The sequence below is a fragment of the Dipodomys spectabilis genome, unplaced genomic scaffold, assembly GCF_019054845.1.
Source record: "Dipodomys spectabilis isolate Male_0828 unplaced genomic scaffold, ASM1905484v1 ptg000197l, whole genome shotgun sequence".
NCBI classification, from domain to species: Eukaryota; Metazoa; Chordata; class Mammalia; order Rodentia; family Heteromyidae; genus Dipodomys; species Dipodomys spectabilis.
This window is the reverse complement of record NW_024870874.1, coordinates 12,743,899-12,768,148: the sequence shown is the minus strand read 5'-3', so window position 1 is coordinate 12,768,148 and position 24,250 is coordinate 12,743,899. Positions and strand designations below refer to the sequence as shown.

The following is a 24,250-nucleotide window of genomic DNA, read 5'->3' as shown; positions in this document are numbered from 1 at the left end:
AAGAGAGAGCTAGAAAAGAGAAGGGAGCTGGGAAAGAGAAGAGAAGGAAAGAGCTGAGAAAGAGCTAGAAAAGAGCAGAGCTAGGGCATCTGGGCCTGGGCTAGGCCTTATCTAGGGTATGGGCAGAGAAAGGTGTGGCCACATCAAATTCAGATATGACCTCAGCAGAGGCAGATGTGACATCTTCCAGGTATCCCAGTTGCCTAGGTAACACAGGTACTGGGTGGAGACTTTGCTGCAAGGAGGGTGGAGTCTGCTATCCATCCAGGAGCTGACCTTACATGACAGAACGTAATTCTAAGCCAGACCCAGCAGGAAAGTCAGTGAGACTCTTTTCTCCAATTAACCATCAGAACACACGGAAAATGGTGCTGAGGCTCAAAGTGGAAGTGGTAGAGCACTAGCTTTGAGTGAAAACGCTCAGAGACAGTGACTAGATCCTGAATTCAAGCCCAGTGACTGTCAAAAAAATAAATTAATAAATTACAAGACTATTTCTAAGTATTATAAGGGCCATCACTATATTTCAAATCCAAATGAACACAGAGAAAAAGGAAATACAAAAGAATTAGAAAGCATTCAAAGAAGTCTGATGAACTGCTTAGAGCAAAGTACATTTTGAGAGGAATAGCTCAGGGAACTGCAGAGCTCTTGTCATGACTGGCTTATGCTCCCTGTATGAACCAGAGGAACCACGACAGAGGACACTGGCTGAAAAGAAAGCTTTCTGATGAAAACATAGGTACTTTACATATAGCTATTTCCTCCAGCAAAATATATGCATGAAGAGACTTTAGTACAACGTAGACTTCAAAATATTTGTGAAATTCCTTTTCTCATGCTTCTGCACTGAGGTGGCTTCATCTACAGAAAATGATCGAAATATATTAGGAATTAGCAGATGATTCACTGTTAACAATGTCATAACCACAAAAACCATAATCTTGTAAACGGAGTCAATGTTCCTTAATCTTGTTTGAAAATTGCATTAACTCTGGTAGAATTCTGTCCAGGCCATTAAAAAAGAATTTAAATAGCTTAAATAGGGATACAGGTTGACCCATTGCAACAATGAGATGTACAAGACACTCTATTGAAAACGAACTTTACAAGTTGGGGGCGGGGCGGGGAGGTGGGGAAGGAAGGGATGGTAGGGGAAAATCAAAGGAGGGGGCAACAATGGTCTGTGGGAAATGCACTCATTACCTTGCTCAGGTAACTGTAACCCCTCTCTCTGTACAGCATTTTTGCAATTAAAAACCATACCAAATTAAATACCGCGGTCATCTTTGCATGAACTTTTCCTTATAGAAACTGCACTCGGGTGCTTTATTCAGAAAAAAGGAACTGAAAAGTCCGTTCCGTTCCAATCAATGGATGGAACTTTAGCTTCAGTCCTGGTTTTAGGATTTGCACCGCAGAAGCCCAGGGCTCCAGCAGGGAAGGCGGGAAACCGCCAGGGGCGGGGCCAAGCGGAACTCCGAGGCTTTACGTCACCCTGTGCTCCGCCCTCTTCACGGGTGTGTGAAGTCGGCTGGAGCGATTAGGGAATGCTAAAACTAGTGCCCAGGACGCATGCGCAAAATCTGGAGGCGGTGCGGGCGCTTGCGTGCGTGTGACGTCACGCGCGCGCCTATCTGAACACTTCCTGGTTTTCCTTGCAGCCCGAGCGTAAGTGAAATTTGGAGTAGGTGTGGGGTCCGTGGCGTGGGGTCCGTGGCGTGGGGAAGGTGGGTAGGGCCCTGGACAGACACGAGGAGGAGGCGGATTTCGTTCAGGTGAAAGCATGGTGCCGTTATGGCGGAGGAAACTCCCATGGGGCTGACATTTAGCCTGCGGCCTTCTTCCCTGGCGTGGAGGGAGACGGTCGTAGCCAAGGCCAAGGCCCGCCTCTTGGAGCGCAAAAGGTCTGGGTGTGGCTGGTGCTCACACTTTAAGATGAGATCCTGAGGAGTTTGGGGAGGGTCCGGCAGGAAGCGTGAAAATTAAGACTATATCCTCCATGCATAAGGGAACCTGCAGTTCAATGGAGGTGGTTCTTCTTCATCTTCCTGTTCCTCCTCCTCCTCCCTCTCTCCCTCCCACCCCCCTTAGACATTGGAGGGAGGGGGTTTCACCTAGGAAACACCTGCTTTGGGTTCAGTCTGACAATGCAATATTACAACTGCAGGAGGGATTGCAAAGGCCCTCAAAGAGAACATTTCGCCCCTCCTTCCCAGTTTTAAGTTTTAATTCATAGTGGTAAAATATGTTAGTGAAGTTTTTAACAGATCTTAGAACTAGCCAATGGGGGATACTTTTACACACAAAACTTAAATAGAAAAGAATTAAGCTTCAATTTCCCAGAAGAATGCTTTGTGTTGGTAAGTAGTCAATTGGCCTGGCCACCTAATCCCACCCCAATAAGCTTTTTTTTTTTTTTTTTAAGAAGAAGAAAATGCAAAACTAAAGCAGAGAGGCTTATTTCTTTTTCTTCTTATTTCTTTTTGGAAAAAATACTGGTATTTATATTTTCCTTAGTTGAATTTACTTTGGACATCACTGTGAAGCAGAACTGATATGCCACTTGAATTATTAAAAGATGTTAATGGAGTTACTGCAGTTCAGCCACTAAGTAATTTACACAAAATAGATTTCAGATGCCTACAGCCAGATTGTGATTATAGCAAGAAATATATTCAGGTAAGAAGTTTCTTAAGTCAGAATGCATTTTCCTTCTCAAAGGAATACTATTGTTTATACTTCATTTCTTTATGAGAGCTGTTTTAAGAATAATTTTATCTTTTTTTTTAATTACAGTTGAGACCAAATAGTTCAATAAATTCCTTTTACTTTGCAACATTCATTTAGTGAACATTTCACTGGATTCTGTGATTCACTGGGATGTTTCACAGGTACATTCAAAGGTGAATGATTGTGGTCGTTATACTAAAGGTGGCAACATTTATGTGAAGTTTGACATGTTGCTACCCAACCTCCACATCTAATTGTGGTAGCATTGCGATACATGAGTGTGAGAGACTTTGTTTTTGATGAGTTGGCTCAAGAAAGTTGAACTAGAAGTTCCAGAAAGACACCTTTATTTTTCTCTTACATAGAGGCAGTTATGTGTATGTTGAATTTTAATGCTACCTTAAAGATATGAAGGACTCTTAGCAGATTTATCAGTAGGAGAAATACATGATTATTTTGAGTTCAAACTAATAATATATTGTATATAGCAAGTTTAGAAGAAATATACTTGATTTGGAAATACTGTAATAATCTACGTGATCAGTAACATTGAATCAGTGGAAAAAGAATGGTGGGAAGGCTGTAGATAGAAAAATATTAAATTTAATGGTAATAGAAAAAAGCATTCATTGAACTCTTTCCATATATGTAAAATACCTATGTATATATATATACATACATATATTAGTATACCCAGATAGATATATGTATTTAAAGATCATGTACCTAAAATACCAATCAACTCATGTATAAATGTAGGTACTCCTTTCACAAACTTTAATTTGCCTGAGATCAAACAACTAATAAGTGATAAAGGTGGAACTTAAATCTAGACAGTTTGCTTTAGTTTAACATAATAATAAACAGAACTTGTACAGCCAGGCATAGTGTCAAATGCTTGTAATCCCAGATACTCTAGAAGAGGAGGCAGAAGGATCTCCAATTTGAGGATAGCCTCAGCAAAGTTAGGAAGATCTTATCTCAAGACAAAGTAGAAACGAATGAACTAAATGGTAGTGTGGCTCCCAGTCGAGCACTTATATAGCACACTCAACGCCGTAGGTTCAATTTCATAAAAAGAAAGAAAAATAAAAGAAGAAAAGGAAGGTCTTGGAGAACAATTAGACTAGAGAGAGGAGGAAAAGAGTTAAAAAAACTGATCTGCTATTGATTCCTAATCCACCTGGCCTAGACAGTAAGAGACATGAGCAACTTGGGGATTCGATGACTTTCAATTTTTGCATATGCCTGAAAAAGTCTGGAAATATCCAAGTTTTAATATGCAATAAACAAACATTTGGAGCTCAAGGATCTCTTATAGTTGTTTTGGCTACAGCATAGAAGATACCTGTCTTACAGGAGTCAGTGAAACAAGGTAGCACATGAAAGAGATAGAATGTCCAGATAAGTAGAAAAAAGGAAATTGTGTTTTGGATACTTAGGAAGGCAAGTTTAAAAAAGTGACTAATCTTAATCACTTTGGGAATCCTGTAATTGAGTCTTTTTTTATTTGGCAATTTTAAATGTGCTTTTTTAAATTTTACTACATTTCCCCCTTGTAGTACAGTGCTTATTAAGTGCAAAGTTCTTTTTCTTTCCCTGCTGTTTTCCCCTGCTGTACAATACATGTTCCATGTTCAAGTTTGCCCAGTAATTTACTTTAGCAGCTCAACTTTATAAATGCTACAGAAGTTGCTAAATTTAGGTCTACTCTTTTACTGCAGTGGCAGCTTTTGGAGTTTGTGCAGATTCTTTGCCAACAGATACAAATTACACATTAGCACCATCTCAAAGGGATCAGACAGTTGACATTGATCTTGGCATCACCTACTCTTGCGTTGATATCTTCCAGCATGGAAATAGGCCTTCTTCTCATCTTATAGTCGGGAAAACAAACAGTTCAAATAGCTACTAGAGATTGGCATTTCCACTGTCTTTGCTAGGGACCAAAGATTTCTGGTTGATGGTAGATGATCACTTTAAATTTTAGATAGTATCTATTGGATATAATAACCTCACAAGTTATTAGTCATTTGAGAAGATGGGTTTTACTAGAGCACTAAAATGCAAATCCATTTTTCAGTTGTTTGGGGATTGAATGCTAGGTGTGGAACTGAAAGCAGGGTATATCTGAGAAGATTGTCCTTGCTTGTTACTGGGTCTTGTGAGTGGGTTCTGAAATTTGTTAACTTTTTAAATTTCTTTTTGGTCAGCCATTGGGCTTGAACTCTGGGCCTGGGCACTGTCCCTCAGCTGAAGAGCTCAGGGCTAGAGCTCTACCACTTGAGCCACAGCACCACATTCAGTTTTCTGGTAGTTTTCTTGAAGATAAGAGTCTCATGGACTTTCCTGCCCAGGGTTGGCTTTCAGCCGTAATCCTCAGATCTCAGCCCCCTGAGTAGCTAGGATTACAGGCGGGAGCCAACAGCTCTGGCCTTTCTTCACTTTTTTATTGTTAATTTGTAGCACTTTGTCCTTTTTTTTTGCCAGACCTGGGGCTTGAACTCAGGGCCTAGGCACTGTCACTGAGCTTCATTTGCTCAAGGCTCGCATTCTACCACTTGAGCCCATTGCCCCTTCCACCTTTTTATGTTTATGTGGTACTGTGTAGTACTGAGGAATCGAACCCAGGTTTTCATGCATATCTTCTTTGTGCATATTTTATTGATGATTACTATCTTTTTTTGTCAGTCGTGGGCCTGATCTCTGTGCCTGGGCACTACCTCTCAGCTCTTCAGCTCAAGGCTAGCACTGTACCACTTGAGCCAAAGAGCCACTTCCAGCTTTTTCTGCTTATGTGGTGCTGAGGAATAAAACCCAGGGCCTCCTGCATGTAAGGCAAGCACTACCACTGAGCCACCTTCCCAGCCCTGATGATTACTATCTTATAAATAAAACTTATTATAAATAAAAATGATTCCTGTCTCATTCTTATTGCTGGCTCAAAGTCTGACACTAATGTGTGTATTATGAGTTCTATTTTTAAACTTTTTTACATGAATAAGTATCTATGTGGATATTTCCAAAGAACATATAATAGTATTATTAATCTTAGAGCCAGAAAAATTGTAGAAACCATCTAGATTAAACATTTCATTTTATCTTTCTGATTAGATGGTTTTCCAAATTGAGCGGGCTAGCTACTGAATCAGAAAAAAGACCAAATTGAACTGGTGTCTTGATTTTGCCATACGGTCCTTATTTATTTATGAGAGTATCATTTTGCACTTGGAAATTTTCCTTTTAAAAATTCCATTCCCTGCCAGGCACTGGTGGCTCATGCTTGTAATCCTAGCTATGGAGGAGGCTGGAGATCTGACAATCTCGTTTCAAAGCCTTGAGCTGAAGAGCTGAGGGACATTGCATAGGCTCAGAGTTCAAGCCCCACAACTGACAAAAAATTTTTTTAAAAAAGATGCATTCCCTTCTAAGAGTGTGTGTCTCTCCCCCCCCCCTCCCTCCCTCCCTCCTGGTTTTGTTGTTATGGGACTAATAGGGCAAAACAAATCTTAGGAGAGTTGATTTAGTTCATTTTTATATGTGCTTATCTAATAAGGTAAGCATATTCTTAACTAATAAGATAAGCCTATTTATACTTAATTTCTTAATTAAAAATTAATAAATAAAAAATAAATATGAAAATAATAAACATTATTTTTAGGGCCTGTGATTTTTTCTAGTAAAATAAATTTAACATTATTTAATACTTTATAAAAAGTTACTTGAAAACACAGTATATTGACTTCAAAGGATCTGCCTAAGTAAAAATTAGATAAAAGATAATTATTTGGGAATAGAATAGTCTTACAATGGGAAAGGCATGTCATTGTAAACTGAGAATATTCAGGGAGGTTGACTCAAGGAGAAGTTTTTAAAGGCAAAAGTGAGGAACATTGTGTCAGACATTTTGATATAATAATCCCTAGCCATAGTGATTAGTAACAAGAATGGCACCAGTCAGGTTAAGCATACAGATACTTTCACAGAAGTGCTTTATGTGGCATTTGTACAAGGTTGTGATCCTGGGTGAATCTTGGGATGATTACTTACTACTATCAGGCAGTCTTACATGAGAGCTCTCTTTTCAGAACCTCTAAGTAGTTTTATTATTTATCTTTTGGTTAGGGTTGACACAAGTGACTAGTTTGATTCCAGCAACTTTCACAAAGGTGATAGTCTAATACTTTAAAATTATTCTAATTTTTAACTACTTTTTTCTCCTCTTCAGGGAAAACTCTCACTTATCTCTTCTTTAAATTATCGTCAAAGTGGAACAGCTATTTTGAAGTTTGGACTTCAAGGTTTGTGTGTTGATAGACTTGCTTCTGCTTAGCTTTATATCTGTAATCTATATATATGTAAATTTACATTCACATATATACACATGTATATTGAACAATTTTTAATAAGTAATACATTCCCAGTAATCTAAAAAACTATATGCAGCAAAATGTTAGATTTTTTTCATAGCACTGGAGTTCAAACTTAAGGCCTTGTACTTAGTAGGCATGCGGATTACTACTTGCCTTATTCCTTCAGCCCTTTTTCCTTTATTTTTTCTGATAGGAACCATGATCCTCCTACATACAACTCTTACATGGCTGTATTACTGGTACCTCTTTCCACACCAGTTCATTTGTTGAGAGGCGTCTTGCTAACTGCATAAGCTGGCCTTGAACTGTGGTCCTGTCAGCCTCTACTTCCCAAGTATCTGTGATTACAGTCATAAGCCACTTTACCCAGTAATAATTATCTTTTCAATCTCTTTCATTTCTTCAATGTTACATTAAATTCTTGTGTTTTCATATCTAACCTTGTTACCTAACTGTTCTTCCTATTTCTGATTTTACTGATGAGACCTAGATATTTTAGTAACTTAACTTTCTTAACAGTTTACTTTTCAAGCCAGTCTTTCTTTAAAAAGTCGTTATATAGGGAAAATCTCTTTTTCTTAGTCATCTTTCCTGGTAAGGCAAGAGCATTTGAAGGTTATAAAGTAGACCTCATGAAGTCTGTTATTAAGGCCAGGTGTAGTGCCTCATGCTGTGTGGGAGGTGGAGATAAGTAAGACTTTGAGGCCAACCTGGACAAACACATTAGAGAGACCTCATCTTCACCAATAATGTAGGCATGATCTTGCATGCCTGAATTCCTAGATATGTGAGAGCCATTGGTAGCCTCATCATAGTCTGAGTCTATTACAAGACTTTATCCAGAAATTACTAAAGCATAAAAGGTTTGGGAGCATGGCTCAGGTAGTAGAGAACTTGCTGAACAAGTATGAGGCCCTGATTCAAACTCTAGTATCACTAAAAATGAAAACAGAAATAATGTCCATAATTCATTTGAAGAATGGTGTGCAACATGATGGAAAACAGGTCACTGTGACATTCTGCAACTACTAAGAACCACCTATGAACCACACACAATCTTGGGACTGAGGACGCAGCAGTAACTCACCTTCAGTATGCCCATGGCTTTGCTGAATGCTTCCTTGCTTTTTATACTTCCTTAATACGCACATCCTAAATTGGCATTTCCTCATGTGGTTTTTCATATTCACTTCAATTAGTTCTACTGCGTGGTTGATCAATTTGAAAATTAACATCTCTAATCACTAGATCCTGGATTTATATTTATGGACTGGATTAGAGACAAAAGAAGTAACGCAATGTGTTCTTTGGGGTTTTTTTTTTTTGGCACATAACTGAGATTTTCAAGGGAAAGATAATGCACATTAGGTTGAAGCCTTACTGTTGAACAATAGCAATGTTTATGAACATACTTTTGGGGTTCATTAGCGCATTCATTGTAACCTTGAAATTTCTCTGAAGTCTCTATTTCATTAAGGTTTTATCTAAACAGTTGGTGTCTTCTCTCCCAGCATGGATGTATCACAGTTTATAAAGCACAGTATATGTATTTTTGAAGAACCAGCTGTTTGTAATTTAAATAGAACAATTGAAGAAATAATGAGTGAACAATATATGAGACTCTGAACTGTTTAGTGTAGATTAATTATTTTGACCATGACTAGAAATGAAACATTTTGAGATGATCTATTAGACACTTCTAAATTTAATAGCTAGAATTTATTCACTTTCTTTTGGTTATAAACATAAACATGAAATAACATAGTAGAAGATGATTATTATATGATGTTTTTTACAATAAAATTTCTATTTTCTGCTATTTCTATTTTCTATTCTACTTGAAACTTGTTACAATTTTTATTTTAATGTCTAATAGCATTCAGCACATTATTTTTGCAGTATTTAAATTATAAGTGCAAGCTAAAAGCTAATTGCAATTATTCTAATTTCTCCAGATTACATTTTGAAACTAACTTTTAAAAAATAGTTATCATTTTGTTGTGTATATAAAAGTGATGTCTGTTTTTCTGTTTTCTCAACAGAAAAAGAAAATTCAAATTCAAAAGTCAGTACTATTTATATATTAGTTTTGGGAAAATTAGCAGAGGACTGCAGCAAAGTTTTCTTTAAAGGGTAAGTATTTTATCTTTATTTCTTTGTAAGAGTTCAGAGTTATTAATCATGGTATATTTACTTTTTTTGAGATTTGTCATACTTTTCATTATGTGTTATAAAAAAAAGATACCTAAAAAGTGACACTTAAACTAAAAAAGTCCTGTGATGGGTAAAATTGATTATTGGCATAGAAGAACAGTATCTTCTTTTGCTTTGTTCCAACTTATAATGTTCAATTGAATGTCTAAAATTATGTATATATTTATTTAACAAATGTTAATGAAAATTCATATAAACTTATTTTCTGTTCATAATACTTTCTTACATTAAAAAAAAAAGTTAATTCCTCTGGAATCCTAAACAAAGTAGTAACCGAGCTAACCAAGAACATGTGTGAAGACCCAGAAAAGCAAAGATGGTTCAATGTAAGAAAGCCAGTCCCTGAAATGCACACATTACTGGAAGAAAAGGGAGAAAATCACATGATCATATCATTTGACACAAAAAATATTTGATAAAAATTCACTCCATACCTTCCATGGGTAAAACACTCAGAAACTAGAAATATGTAGAATTTCCTCACCATGATGAAGTATGTTTATAAAGATCATATAGTTCTCAGTAATGAGATACTAAAAGCTTTCTCTCTAGTATCAGGAACAAGATAAGGATGCTTACTCTACCATTGATAATGAACGTTCATGTCATTCTTAAAGTTGTACCTTTAAGAACAGAAGCAGTAGGGTATGGAAATGGCTCAGCAGTAGAGTGCCTGCATGACAATCCTGCCTGGAGGCCCTGAGCTGAAACTCCAGTAATGTAAAAAAAATGGAAAGAAGAAACTAATGGAAACAGCAAATTTTGTTGTTAGATTTTCTTAGCCTAAATAAAAGAAATGTATCCACATGCAGTAACTTAGTAAATACATGATCACAAATGAGACTGTGTGACATAGTCCCCTATGGTAGCATCATCTGTTTTCATGGATTAAAACCCCTATATCCACACTGCCAGTAGTGTAGCCACTACTGATGTGTGGCTTGAGATGTACTTGGTGTGGCTGAGGAAATAAGGCTCTACATTTTATGCAACCTGAATTTAAATAGTGACTAACAAATTTGCTAGCTAATTGATACTTAGTTCAACAGGTTAGTCACTCTTTGGTGGATAATCTTAGAGATTATTTTTTTCTACAAATATATTAAAATTAATTTTTAAACTATATAAAAACTGTAATCCGTCAGCAGTTAGTATCCAAATAAGCTGTTTAGCATTAGAGCTTTCTTTTATGTAATATTGCATGAATATTAAAAATATGATTTCAATCTATTTTGAATAGGTTATTACAAGCAAGTAAATAACATATGGGGAAAATCTCTACTTTGTAAAAAACCTACAGTTTCAAGTGATATTGTCTATATTGTGTCTCTATTTTCACTTGCATTCATTTAGACTCAATAAACATTTATTAAGGGTTGACATTTTGAAAGACACTGTGCTAACCTCTAGAGAAACTAAATTAATAAGATACAGTGTTTGACCTTATGGAAACCACTATCTCCAGTCTAATGGGAAATCACTGAATGATGGTAATTATAATAAGAAAGCTAGGGTAGCAGCTTCAGTAAACTATGAATCTGCCTAGAGGGTTTCTGAAAGGATTCAAATTAGTAAACTTCTTATATTTCTTATCAGTACATTTTATTTTTAATGAAACATTTTATTAGGTGTTAAGCATTTTATTATGGAAAATTCCAAAACAAGTAGAAACAATTATATAGAGAATGTCCATATATCTTTCATATAACTTCATCAGTTCCTGTCTACTTTATTTGTCATATCTTCAACTCACTTTACTATTTGCAATAATTTGAGGCAAACTGAAGAAACTATATAATTTCACCAAAATTTCATTATGTAAAGTAGACACCAAAACTATACATAGATGTATATTGTACAACAACTTATATAAAGAATGGTACTGTGTGTCACAGTAACATTAGTCCACCAAACATTAACGTTAGTTTTGTAATACTATAAAGTATTGATGAACTTATGTCTGTATACGCATCTATGTATCTTTCTTTTTAGTTGGGCATACTACAGTTTTATTATTATACCTGAAAAAATTGACACCAATTCTGTTAAATAATAAAATGTGAAGTCAGGATTCCTTTTTCTCTGATAATTTCACAAATTATTATTCATTTTCTTTCCTTCTGTCAGAGTAGCAGCTGAGGTAGGGAAATCACTATGGAGGCTTTATAGTACTTGAAACTAAAGCATGGTAGAACTGGAGTGAACATGATTTTTTACATGTGTTTGCAAGCTTTTAGAAATCAGTGAGCTTGTTTTTCAGTTTTTCAAAACAACACAAACGTCTATGAGAACATCTGCTCCCTAAATTCTTTTTCTTGTACTAAGTAAATAGTTGAACTAAAACAGTTGTTCTTTATATGAATACCTTATTAATTGTGTTAATTTACAGTAGCATATGTATGGCTCATATTCACTGTACACAGTGAAATGTCTTGCTAGAAAATTAAACTCACAGCTTTTGAGAGGAAATCTTATTAGAAATTATGAAATATTCTTTAATCCATTACGTTTTTTTTTAATTCTGTATCTTATTTAGGGAAAGTGTATAAACTACTGACACATATATGTATATGGAGCTAGAAAAATTGAGGGGATGGGTAGGATTGGGAAAGATGGGGAGAATTATGAAAGGGTGACATTGATCAAGATAATGAAAATACATTGTATTCACAAACTGAAATGTTGAATTGAAACCCCTATATGCAACTTAATAAAAGGTAATTTAAAAAATGATTAAAATTAAAGCTTTAGATGTTTACATTGTATGAGAAAAAGGAAGCAATTGTAGACAAAGCAAAAAGTAGAAGCACTAAAATGATTTAAAGATCATTTTTAATCACAACATTTTTTTGTTGCTCTTACAATTAAAAACACATGAATATGTGAATTGTGCAGACAGTTTGGCAATATTTGGGATCTGCTGGTTTTCCCGAAAGAATATTTAATTCTTAACTTCTCTTAAGGCAAATTTAAATGTTATCTTACAGTTCCTTGAAATGTTTCCTTCATATCAACTGATCTGGTTGTAGCAGTCATACGATAGATAGCTAGTAGTTTTTTAATGAGTTGTAGCATTAGTCTAGGTGAACCACCTAAATAATTGTAACAATGCTAACAATGAGAAGAATGTCCAGGATTATCATTTAGCCAGTAGGCACATATATACTGGTAGAGCTATTGAAATAACTGAAACAGTTTTTTATTACATGATAACTTTTTTTTTTTTTGAAATTTCCAAGAACTCCTGTCATTCCATTCAGGAGCCTTGATGTGATTTTCCTGTTCCATTCCCCAAACAGAGAAGAGACTGAAGGCAGTGCTTGTGTTGTGGTTGGTGTCTGTCTCTCTGTGGTGTGGCCCCTGCCAGCTTTATAGGAACTAGATTAGACTCCCAGTAGTTCTTTACTTAGTAAACATATACCTTTCCAAGTAAAGGGTGCTTTGGAGAAAATAAAGCAGTTGAAAAGAGATAAGGTAGATGAGAAGTAGAAGGAAGGTATACTTTCATCTGGTAACAGAGATTAATAAAGTGACATTGGAGCACAGACTTGAAGGATGTGAAGAAGTAATCCTCCAGATATTGGAAGTAAAAGGCTCTGAGTACTTGTTTTCAGATACAGCAGTGGTTATGGTTCCTTAACATTCAGCACTTTGTTTTCTGGTATTTTGAGTGGGGATAACAAACTTTTCTCCACAGTTGTTAGGATGTAAGAACATAGTAGGTATGTGTTCCAAGACAGCTTTTATTTTGCCTTCTAATTACATACAGATAATGAGGGTGGGACAGAGAGCAACATCTGGAACTTGAGCCCAGCAGTTTGGGCGCTTGGTTCTGCTTTGCCTCCAGTTAATTATTTTCCTCTCTGAATACCTCCAGACAAATTTAAACAAAGTTCAACTGGTGTTGGATTAGCTGACAATGCTGGATGACGAGACATACTATATTCAGAGAAATTATGATGGTTTATAAATAATTCGTTGAACTGGGTGATGATGCTATTTGTTCAAAACTTGTCTTTACAAGTCAGAGGTCTCTTTCGTTTCACAATGAAACTGTTAAGAGTGTCTATTTCATGCACAAAAATTTTATAGATACAATGCTAAAGTTAAATTTCACTTTTTTTTGGTCTTTGATAAAGAAGTGGTATTATCAGGTATTTTTCCTAATGTTCATATTTAACAGAGGAAAAGATAATCAGTGTAGTTGTATTTTTCTTTATGCAAGTCTGCATAAAGTCAATAGTATAACTAAAAATATTTCTTTAGTCTTTGAGGAAGGTAAGCGCTATAAGTTTGCTATACATTTCATGTCCTAAATTTTCATCACTTCAGCTAGGCAACTTCAGCTAGGTAATCCTAGCTACTCAGGAAGCTGAGGACTGAAGGCATTCAGTCAAAGCCAGCAAGGGCAACCAAGTCCTGAGTCCAGCTTCAAAATAACTAGTAAAAAGCCAGACTGGAGGTATGGGTCAAGTATAGAGTGCTAGCCTAGCAGGTCTGAAGCCTCATGTTTAACCTTGGTATGGCCAGAAAACAAACCAAAACAAACACCCTCTTTTTTTTTTTTTTGGTGGTCCTGGGACCTGAACTCTGGACCTGGGTGCTGTCCCTCAGCTATTCAGCTCAAGGCTAGCGTTCTCCCACTTGAGCCACAGCGCTACTTCTGGTTTTCTGAGTGGTTTATTGGAGTTTCAGAATTTCCTCCCTTGTGATCCTTGAATTGTGATCCTTGTATCTCAGCCTCCTGAGTAACTAGGATTACAGGTATGAGCCACAACCGCCTGGCACAAACACCCTCTTACCAGACCACTTATTTTAGGATGGTAACTATAGTAATTTTAGATACAATATTTAAAATTTTTCTTGAGCTATAGTTTTACTCTCCTTGCTGTTGGACAGAGAAGTTCAAAACACAACTATACCAAAAAGACCTTACATGACAGTCTTTGTAAAGGAAAGATTCTAAAAAATAAAACAGAAAATCTGTATAGTGGCCCAGACTAAATCTGTTCAGTAGCACAGACTGTATACTGGAACATAATAAATTTAATAAATGTCACTGTGGAATGTGAAATATTAGAACAGAAGCCTGAGAAGAAAATCAAAGAGAAAACCTATAAGACATTAAAAAATAATAGTAGCTTTTACTTGGTGACATTGCTTTCTCAGTATGTCTGAATTTTGAGATTTGCTATCATTTAAATTCCATTTGATTACTGAGAGATTATGAACTCATTATGCTTTTTCATGTAGCTTACTTAGATGAACTCAGAAGTCCTAATAAATAGTAAGTGATTTAGTATTTTCATGGTCTGTGTAGTGAGTATTTCATTTATCTGTGTCCAATTGTGGCAATAGATGTTGAAAGCTTATAGAGGAGTAGTCATCTAAATTGTATATTCAGTAAGCATTAAAGCAGTTTAGATTTTATACAGAAACTACGTTTTGTACAGTATCTCCCATTTATATGTAATGTAAATAGGCTTTATATGATACTTAAAACTATAGATTCAAAGATTCAGTAAAAATTTTTCATATGTAGGACACCATTGCAGTGACTGGATTTACTGTATTGTCAGCATCTTCATCAGCAAATAAAAATGCTAAACATTGCATGTATGTAAAAATATTGGAAGACCTCAGTTCATCTGTTTACGTAAGTATGTATTTTTTTCTCTGCTCATAATGCTTTTAATGAACTAAATTAGGAAGACATATAATAGACATAGAATTTCTGGAAATCTATAGTTAACCATGTTTAGTTAACCAGCAAAATGCTAAACTGGAGACATGGCTGTAGTGATTTGTGCCATTTCTGAATGAGAGGTGCTCAAAGCCAGTTGCTTAAGCATTAGTACTAATACTGGCAGAAAACACAAAACAAATAGAACATTTTTTTTCCATTTGCTGCATGTTAGATATCAGTTCAAAATCCAAACAAGTATATTTTGGAGCACCATTTTCTGAGTCAAGTTGAATATTTTAAGTGTAAAAGATTGAAATTTGGTGGGGGTTTTATCAGGCATATGTCTTCATTATTCACAGTGGAGGTAGATTTCATCTTTTTCTTTTCTTTTCTTTTTTTTTTTTTAGGTTTATCTTAAGTCTGTAAGAGGTTGTCACACAGAATCGATGTCTTTGGTAAGATATTTCACTTAATTTAGAATATACTTAGGCACACATACACGTATACCCACTCTATATTCTGATCTGCTTTTAGATTATATTTTAAATTAGTCTGCTTTATAGTCTGTATTTGAAATAGTAACAATTCAATGGGAAAATATAATTCACTTTTTTATATGTCTGATAGTATTATATTTACTCGTCTAATAATTTTCATCTGATTATTCCACTGTCTGAAGAACTTACTGATGTTTTGCTTAAGCTGTGAATACACAAATTAAAATAAAAATGTATATCCTATATAAAGCATTGAAATTTAATGACTTTTAAACTGTAGGCAAAATCATTCCTTTTGTTTTCATTAGCTTATAATTAAACCAGTTATTATGAGGTAAGTTGTACTTTGACAAAGTATATAGTTTTAAGTAAAGAAATTCTTTCCCATTTTTTTATCAGCATGTATTAGATGTACTCAGGGTTTTGATGTGATGTTTTCAGGTATACCTAGTGCATACCCTCTCAAGCCTGTGTCCTCTATGTATCAGAAGAGTTCAGCAGATTTCACGGTTCTAATTTCATACATGTAGATAGACCACTTCCACCATATTCATATCTCATACACTCTCCTTTTATTTTCCTTTTCCTGCTGGTCTTCAACCCCAAGTAAAACCTGTTTTACATTTTTTCCTGTGTTTTTTAAGAACTGTATTCCATATGAGAGAGAGAGAGAAAGAAAGGGAGAGAGAGAGAGAGAGAGAAAGCATGTGTTTTCTGACTTATTTTGCTTAACATGATGATTTCTAGTTCTGTCCATTTTCCTGCAAGTGGTGTAATTTTATTCTTCCTGAATGAAAATGCTTCATTCTTTTATCTACTTGATATTTTCACACTTTAAAAAAAATTTTTACTCATTAATCACTTGATGAACACTTAGACTGATTTATTTTGCGTACTGAAAGTAGCACTGCTATCAATCTGGGTGCACCTGAATGTTGATTGTAGGCTGATACAACATTCCTTCAGATGTGTGCCCAAGAATGGTATGGCAAAATCAGATGCTAGCTCTATCTTTAGTTTGTTAGGGATCTTCCATATTGATTTCTTGTTCTTTATACTCGTGATACATATTGCTTTCTAGCTTGTTACTTTTAACTATTTTTTTCACTGTCCTATAAAATTTTGCTTTAGCAATAGGAACACTAACTTTTTTGTGTGTGAAAATACCGTATAGAGGAGTTACAATTACATCACTAATGTTTTTATAATTAGACTACTAGTAGGTAGATGAAACTGAAAGGAAGTAATATATTGATAAAGTTTAATGTTTATGCTTGACTCTGTGTTTAAATCTTTAGTTTCTAATGGACAAACAGATGTCTACTTGATATTGACTATGAGAGATTTTCAAACTTGAATAATAGTATAAGTAAAATTTGTTTTTTAGAAAGTAGACAATAAAAGAGTTGAAGTACTGCTGGGCGCTGGTGGCTCATGCCTGTAATCCTAGCTACTCAGGTGGCTGAGACCTGAGAATCACAGTTCAAAGCCAGCCCGGGCAGGAAAAGTCCGTGAGACTCTTATCTACAATAAACCACTCAGAAAACTGGAAATGGTGCTGTGGCTCAAGTGGTAGAGCCCTAGTCTTGAGCTGAAGAGCTGAGACACAGCACCCAGGCCCAGAGTTAAAGCCCTGCTACCAACAACAACAAAAAAAGTTGAAGTACTTTATAAAATGTCAGTTGGCCCTGGATATTATTATTCCCTAATATTTCTACAGCCTGATCAACTTCAAATACTGATATACCTGTGAACCAATAAATAAGGTAGAAATAAAAGTCTCTGAACTTGACAAAAGTAGCCCAGATACTCTGAATTATATAAATGATGTACAGATAATATTGGACATTATTTTCCTGACTCCAAGGTACTTATTTTGTGCTTTCATACTTTGAATTAAGTATGGGTCATCTCTGTTCAGTTGATACCAAAACTCTGGGGCTGGGCACCAATCTTTACACCTATAATTATCGTTTGAAGTCAGCCCAGGGAGACAATCCATTAGACTCTCATCTTCAATTAACCATCAAAAAGCCAGAAGTAGAGATGTGGCTCAAATGGTAGAGCACCAGTCTTGAGGGAGAAATCCATGAGAGCCCAAAGCCCTGAGCTGAAGCTCAGTACCATTACACACACACACACACACACACACACACACACACACACACACACACACACAAACACACACACACACACACACACACAGAAAGAGGGAGAGAGAGAAGGAAAAGAATATCATGTATAGTTTTCTTAATTTTTTAAAATTTTCTTAAGAATGGGCTAATATTTTCAAGCCAAAGGTACATTTTTAGAATTTAGAAAATGAGACTATTTTGTTTTATAGTAATGGCAAGCCTGTTGTTTTCATGCAATGAAGGACAATCATTTGTTCTTGTTCAGTCTTGAAGATATAAGTATATTTGATTGGCTTATTTGCTTTCTATACATAAGACTGACATTCTTATGTTAAACCAGCCTATATATTCCTGTCCAACCTACTCATTAATTAGATATAATCACTGTATTCTAGCCATGTGCATGTGGAGTTTTCAAACTTACTGAAATTGCTTTCTCTGCTTAGAGCAGTCTTTATCTTATTATCACTTTTGAGGACTTTCTGAGAGTATGCTTTAGCACTCAACTCCTTGAAGGGACTTAAGACCACTTTAAGTCATCTCTCTGTTTTTATGGCCTGTTCTTCTATTTGTTTAAGCACTGGAAAAGGTTAAGCACTGGAAAAGGAGGGGAGAGGGGAAGAAAAAAAGAGAGATAGGGAGGGAGAGAGAATATATACAGATAGATGTCTTTTCTCAGGTTTATGATTGTTGTGCTTGAGCTCTACAATTTAACTTCTCAGTTTTATTTACAAATTTCTCTACAATTATCTCTGTAATAAAACTTTCTAGATTTTATTATTACTCCTCCTCCTCTTTTACCTACTATTGTTGCCACTACTACTTTCTTATAGTTCTGGGGCTAGAGCCCAGGACCTTGTGTATGCTGGGCAATACTCTATCATTGAGCTTCCTTCCATTTCCCAGTGGTCAGATTTTCTTGACTGAGTTCATAATGGTCTGGCTTGTAAGGTATTAGAACATGCAAAACCTCTCCGTCTACGTGAAACGTAAATCAATGAAGTTATTTACTGAATATTTTTGAAAATATCAGATTATCTTTAGCTTATTATAAGCCCATCATTTTCTCGTGAATCTTTTAGTTGTTTACAGAATATTTTCATCTATGCTTAGTCTGTAGCAACTATTCACATGCACTTTTTGCTATTTAAAATTCAGAGCTAGGAGTGGTGGCTCCTGTCTGTATTCTTAGCTATCTCAGAGGCTGAGATTTGGATCTTAAACTGAGATCAGTTTAAGGCCAGCCTTGACAAAATGCTAACTAACTATGGTGGTACATTCCTGTCATCCTAGCTATGTATGAAGCATAAATAGGAGTATCAGTTCCAGGCCACTCTGAGAAAAGGAAGACCCTATTCAAAATTCAATGAAAGCCTAAAGATCTAATGATATGGCTCGGTGGTAGAGCACCTGCTTCACAAGCACAAGACCCTAAGTTCTTACAAACCACAGTACCATCAAAATAATAAAAAAAAAAAGTACTAGTTCATAAAAAATGCTAGTCACATTTATATTCTTTATTGTACTATTGTTATAGGACATATCCTTGTCACAGGAGCTTTTACACTTGACACTGATAGTCTAGATCTTTGGGGATTATTTATAGAACAAAGAAATACGTCAACAGGCATTGCCATCTGAAGATGTCTTTTTACCTAGGACTTGGTAAGATCTTGTAAATATATGCCTATTATCATAGATGTTAGACATAGAACTTTTGTATCAGCCTTGCTAAAATATTTGCTGTCTGAATCCTGATACGTAATGTCATTTACAATCTCTTGCAAGTGCTGTTCTCTTAGTGTTTTTTGTTCATACATATTTGAATGTATCACTTTCAGAAAGAGCTTGGTCATCCTTCTACTTAGGTACTACTGCTATATCTTTACCCAGCACACATTTGTCCTTTAAGTTCAAAGTGATTTGGGTATCTCTTCTAGTCATTGGTTGTTTTTTTTTTAAATTTTATTTTGTAATGATGCTGTACAGAGGGGTTATAGTTACATCATCAAGGTAATGAGTACATTTCTTGTGGAGCATTGTTACCCTTCTTTTGTTTTTCTCCTGCTATCCCTTCCTCCTCCACATCCCTCACTTCTCCCCCCTTCCCCACTGCCCCAAAGTTGTGAAGTTCATTTCCAACATAGTGTTTTGTGAGTATCATTGTTGCAATGAGTCATCCTGTGTTCTTTTTTTTTTTTTTTTTTTGTGGGTTGTGGGGCTTGAACTCTGGGCCTGGGCACTGTCCCTCAGCTCAAGGCTAGCACTCTACCACTTGAGCCACAGCACTACTTCTGGCTTTTTTCTGCTTATGTGGTGCTGAGGAATCAAACCCAGGGCCTCATGCATGCGAGGCAAGCACTCTACCACTGAGCCACTTCCCAGCCCCTATTCTGTGTTCTTGTTTCAGCATTTTTTTATTCTCCTTCCCCTCCCCAAATTAGATAAATGTATGTACAAGATGCAAGGTACCAAAATCAAATACAGTTACAACAGAGATAAACCATAGGAGGAAGAACATACAAAAGAAACAAAACAAAACAAAAAAATCACATACTATATTAAAAACAACAACAAAAATCTCTTGTGTCCATATCTTGGGTTTCATTTTGCTTAACATCAACTTATATGGTCATGTGTACATAGCTTTTGAGCTTTTCTCCTCATCTGATAAGATTATCCTAGACATATACTAATTATTGCAAATAAGAGAAACCATGGGACCTATATTCTTTGGGTGTGGCTTACTTTACTTAATATAATTTTTTCCAAGTCTTTCCATTGGGGTGGTGTCATTCATTTTGATGGAGGCATAGAATTCCATGGTGTACACACACACACACACACACACACACACACACACACACACACACACACACACACACGCACGCACGCACACATACATGCAGACACACATCACATTTTCTTGCTTCATTCATCTACTGAGGGGCATCTGGCTTGGTTCCATATTTTAGCTATGGTGAATAATGCTGCAATAAACATAGTTGGGCTGGTAGTTGTGCTGGTAGCTTTAGTATGGCCTTGTTTGTGATTGGGCAAATGCCAAAAATTGGGATTGCTGGGTCATAGGGGAGCTCTGTGTACTTTTGAGGAACCTCCATACTGCTTTCCTAAGTGGTTGAACAAGTTTACACTCCCACCAACTGTGCAGTAGGGCTCCTTTCTGGCCACATCCCCTCCCGCATCTGTTGTTACTAGAGTTCTTGATCATAGCCATTCTAACTGTGGTGAGGTGCAATCTCAATGTTGTTTTGATTTGCATTTCTTTTATGACTAGAGAAGTTGAGCATTCATGTGTGTATTGGCCATTCTATTTCCTCTTCAGAAAAGGCTTTAGTCCACTTATTAATGGGGCAGTCAAATCTTCTAGTCATTGTTATAGAATCATACTCTAGTTATTAGCATGGAAACAGAATGATTAGGCAGATAGGGCTTTTGAAATTATTATATAAGTTTATTGACCATGTTCCCAAATACATGTTCTCTTGCAAGTCCATTGACAAAACTTATAAGAGACTAAGAAACTGAAATGTCAATTTATTAATATATAGTGAAAACTGTAACTTTACCTGCTGTGTACAGAACAGTTGATGGTTGCCATGGAAAGATACATTAATAACTAATAGATTTTTTTGTCCTATGTTAGCAACGCCAGTTACTTGGAAGATCATGATTGTGAGCCTCCATGAGCTATGCTAGCCTTCCCATTTTTTTTTTTTTTTTCTGTATTAGCGAAATACTTGTTCACCTAGAGTACTGGGTTCTGTCATCTTGTCAGCTGAGGTACATTTCTTTTCTCTTTTAAGCATAATATTTTTCCTTCATCACTGATGAGCTACAGCTTTCTTTTAAAGCCTGATTAGACTTTTAGGACCTCATTTTTGTGTGTATGATTTGAGAAATTAGCGTCCCTTAAAAAGGGAATTCATTTTTCTTTGAATTTAAAAAAATTTAACATTCAGTATGATGAATAATCATATTTCAAATTTGAGTGTGTAGGTTTGATGTTGCTGCCAATGATTTAATATTGCTAGTACTATGATGAATCCTTGCAAACTGCTTTTTTTCTACATTTATGCACAGTTGTTTATAACTACTTTGGGAGTTATGGAAGTACTTATTTGAAGACAACTATAATAGTTTAATTACTAAAAGTCTCTTTCGTAGAATACAGAAAACTTTGTATACTTACAGCAATCCCATTAGAATATTGGCAGCACCAATATTTTATTTGCCATTTTAGGTATCCTGAAATGTCTTCATTTATACTTCAATCATTTCCTTTTTGTAAAGTCTGTCCTTACATTTCTATTATTGAAGATATACATATTTTATAAATATTTTTTATTTTGTGATATTTCTTCGATTTATATATTAACTACTGGTACTTTAATATATTATTCTCTACTTTCTTATTGTAGAATTATAATGTTTCAATTAAATTATAAGTTAATTATGCATGTATAGTCCAGTGTGCCAATTAGACCTTTTTTGTTGTTGTTGTTGGTCATGGTGTTTGAACTCTGGGCCTGGTCGCTGTCCATCAGCTCTTCAGCTCAAAGCGAGCACTCTACCACTTGAGCCACAGCACCACTTCTGGTTTTTTGGTGGTTTACTGGAGATAAGAATCTTCCAGACTTTGTTGCCTGGGCTGGCTTTGAACCACGATCCTCAGATCTCAGCCTCCTGAGTAGCTAGGATTACAGGCGTGAGCCACCGGTACCTGGCCAATTGGACCATTTTTAAATGGAAGTTTTTCTTCAAAATAGTAGTTTATATTCTAACTTTATAACCTGTGTATTTCTTTTTTCAGCTTACATTTTTAAACACTTAAGAGGATAAAATACAGTTTTATTAATATTAGTTAACAAATATGCTCATGATTCTAAAATTGTGGATACTTAATTATGTAATTCTGTCTTTCCTTTTTTTAGGTTCCAGCAACAAAGTATATTTATACACCACTGAATCAACTTAAGGGTGGTACAGTTGTCAATGTCTATGGTGTAGTGAAATTCTTTAAGCCTCCATATCTAAGCAAAGGAACTGGTAAGTAGTAAAATATGTGATGTTTTGAAGTCTTTAATTTCAGAGTTGGTTTCAGGAACACAGCTCTTTCAGTATTATAAGTTTTAGAACAGAAGCCCAGTTCTGATTGCTAATTGCCAAACAACTCTGATACATATTCTTTGGTATGTTAATATAAAACAATCAATGGTCTTTAGATTTTGTCCTCTACTTTAAGAATAAATTGTAAAGAAGGATGCTAAAGAGCAATATGAAAGCATGAGAACTTACAAAATTGTTTGAGAAAAGTATATATTTAAAGAAATTCAGAATATTAAATTACTGTAATATTGGTATATGAAGATTGTGAATGAACAACTTACATCCAAGGAAGTAAAAATATATACTCAAAAAAGAAGTAGAAGAGGAAATACTAATAATGAAGAGTAGAAATAAAAAGAATAAAGAATAGTAAAAGCTTGGGAGGAGAAAAAGTAAATGAAACTACAATTGACAATTTTTATCTAGTTTAAGAAAAAAAAGACTGAAAATCAGAAGTGAAAGTAGCAAATTAACAACTTTTGCTACTGAAACATAACAATGATTTTCTAAAAAACTATCTATCCTAATTCCTGAAGAAACAAAAAATGTGAATAGACCTAGAACTAATAGCAAGATTAAATCAGTAATCAAAAACACCCTAAAAGAGAGAAAAGCCCAAGACCAGATGGCTTCTCTGAAGCATTCTGCCAAATATTTAAAGAAGAATTAATGCCAGTCCCTCTCAAATTCTTCCAAACATTGAAAAGTAGGGAACTCTTCCAAACTCATTTTATGATTCCAGCATTAACCTGATACCAAAATAAAAGACTACAAAATTGAAAGCTGTCTGAATATAAATATAGAAACCTTCAAAATTTATCTGCAAGCTGAATTCAACTGAATGTTATAACCATTCCATAGGTTGATTTTGTTTTTCACTGTTGATTCTTTTTTTTTTTTTAACTTGACAGAAGCTTTTTGGTTTGACCTAGTTCCTCCACTTATTTCTATTATTTAGTGTTACTTGGTAGCCTCAGATTTTGGTGTCATTTCCAGGGTCAGTATTGGTAAGGATGTGGAAAAAATTGGAACCTTTATGCACTGTTGTTGAACTATGAAATGGCACAGCTACTATAGAAAGCATATTTGGTTTTCCTACTTCTGATCCATCAGTCCAACTTTTACATATTTATCAAACAGAATGAAATCAGATCACGAAGAAATATTTGTACTCCCATGTTTACTGTAACATTATTCACCATAGATAGCTTATGGAAGCAGTTTAAATGCTCATGAAGGAACGGATACATTAAATAAAAGGGAAGGCCGGGGGCATATACATGGAGTTCAGTTCTGTTCAGGTTGTAAAAGAAGTGAATCGTGTCATGAGGCAACGTGACTGAATCTTCACTGCAGTATTGCTAACTGAAGAAAAACCAGTCCTAGGTTTTAGACATTTATATTAGGTATCTAAAGTAAAGAGGAGGAGGAGAAGGAGGAGGAGGAGGAGCAGGAGGAGGGGGAGGAGAAGGGGAGGGGGAG

General features: G+C 35.5%; 1 protein-coding gene across 4 annotated transcripts in view; it reads left to right on the top strand.

The window, feature by feature from the left end:
* The first annotated feature begins 1,603 nt into the window (after positions 1-1,603).
* The window catches only part of Pot1 (protection of telomeres 1), a 53,770-nt gene continuing 31,123 nt past the window's right edge, over positions 1,604-24,250 (top strand). Inside the window, exons 1-7 of one of the 4 annotated variants that reach the window (XM_042696035.1) lie at positions 1,632-1,671; positions 2,521-2,682; positions 6,962-7,034; positions 9,149-9,239; positions 14,862-14,976; positions 15,414-15,461; positions 22,594-22,708. In XM_042696035.1, coding sequence (XP_042551969.1) covers positions 2,560-2,682; positions 6,962-7,034; positions 9,149-9,239; positions 14,862-14,976; positions 15,414-15,461; positions 22,594-22,708 — 565 coding nt within the window. In that variant the 5' untranslated portion in view covers positions 1,632-1,671; positions 2,521-2,559. Of the gene's footprint in view, positions 1,672-2,520; positions 2,683-6,961; positions 7,035-9,148; positions 9,240-14,861; positions 14,981-15,413; positions 15,462-22,593; positions 22,709-24,250 lie in introns of those variants that run through there. The other 3 variants (XM_042696036.1, XM_042696037.1, XM_042696038.1) reach the window with 3 other exon arrangements.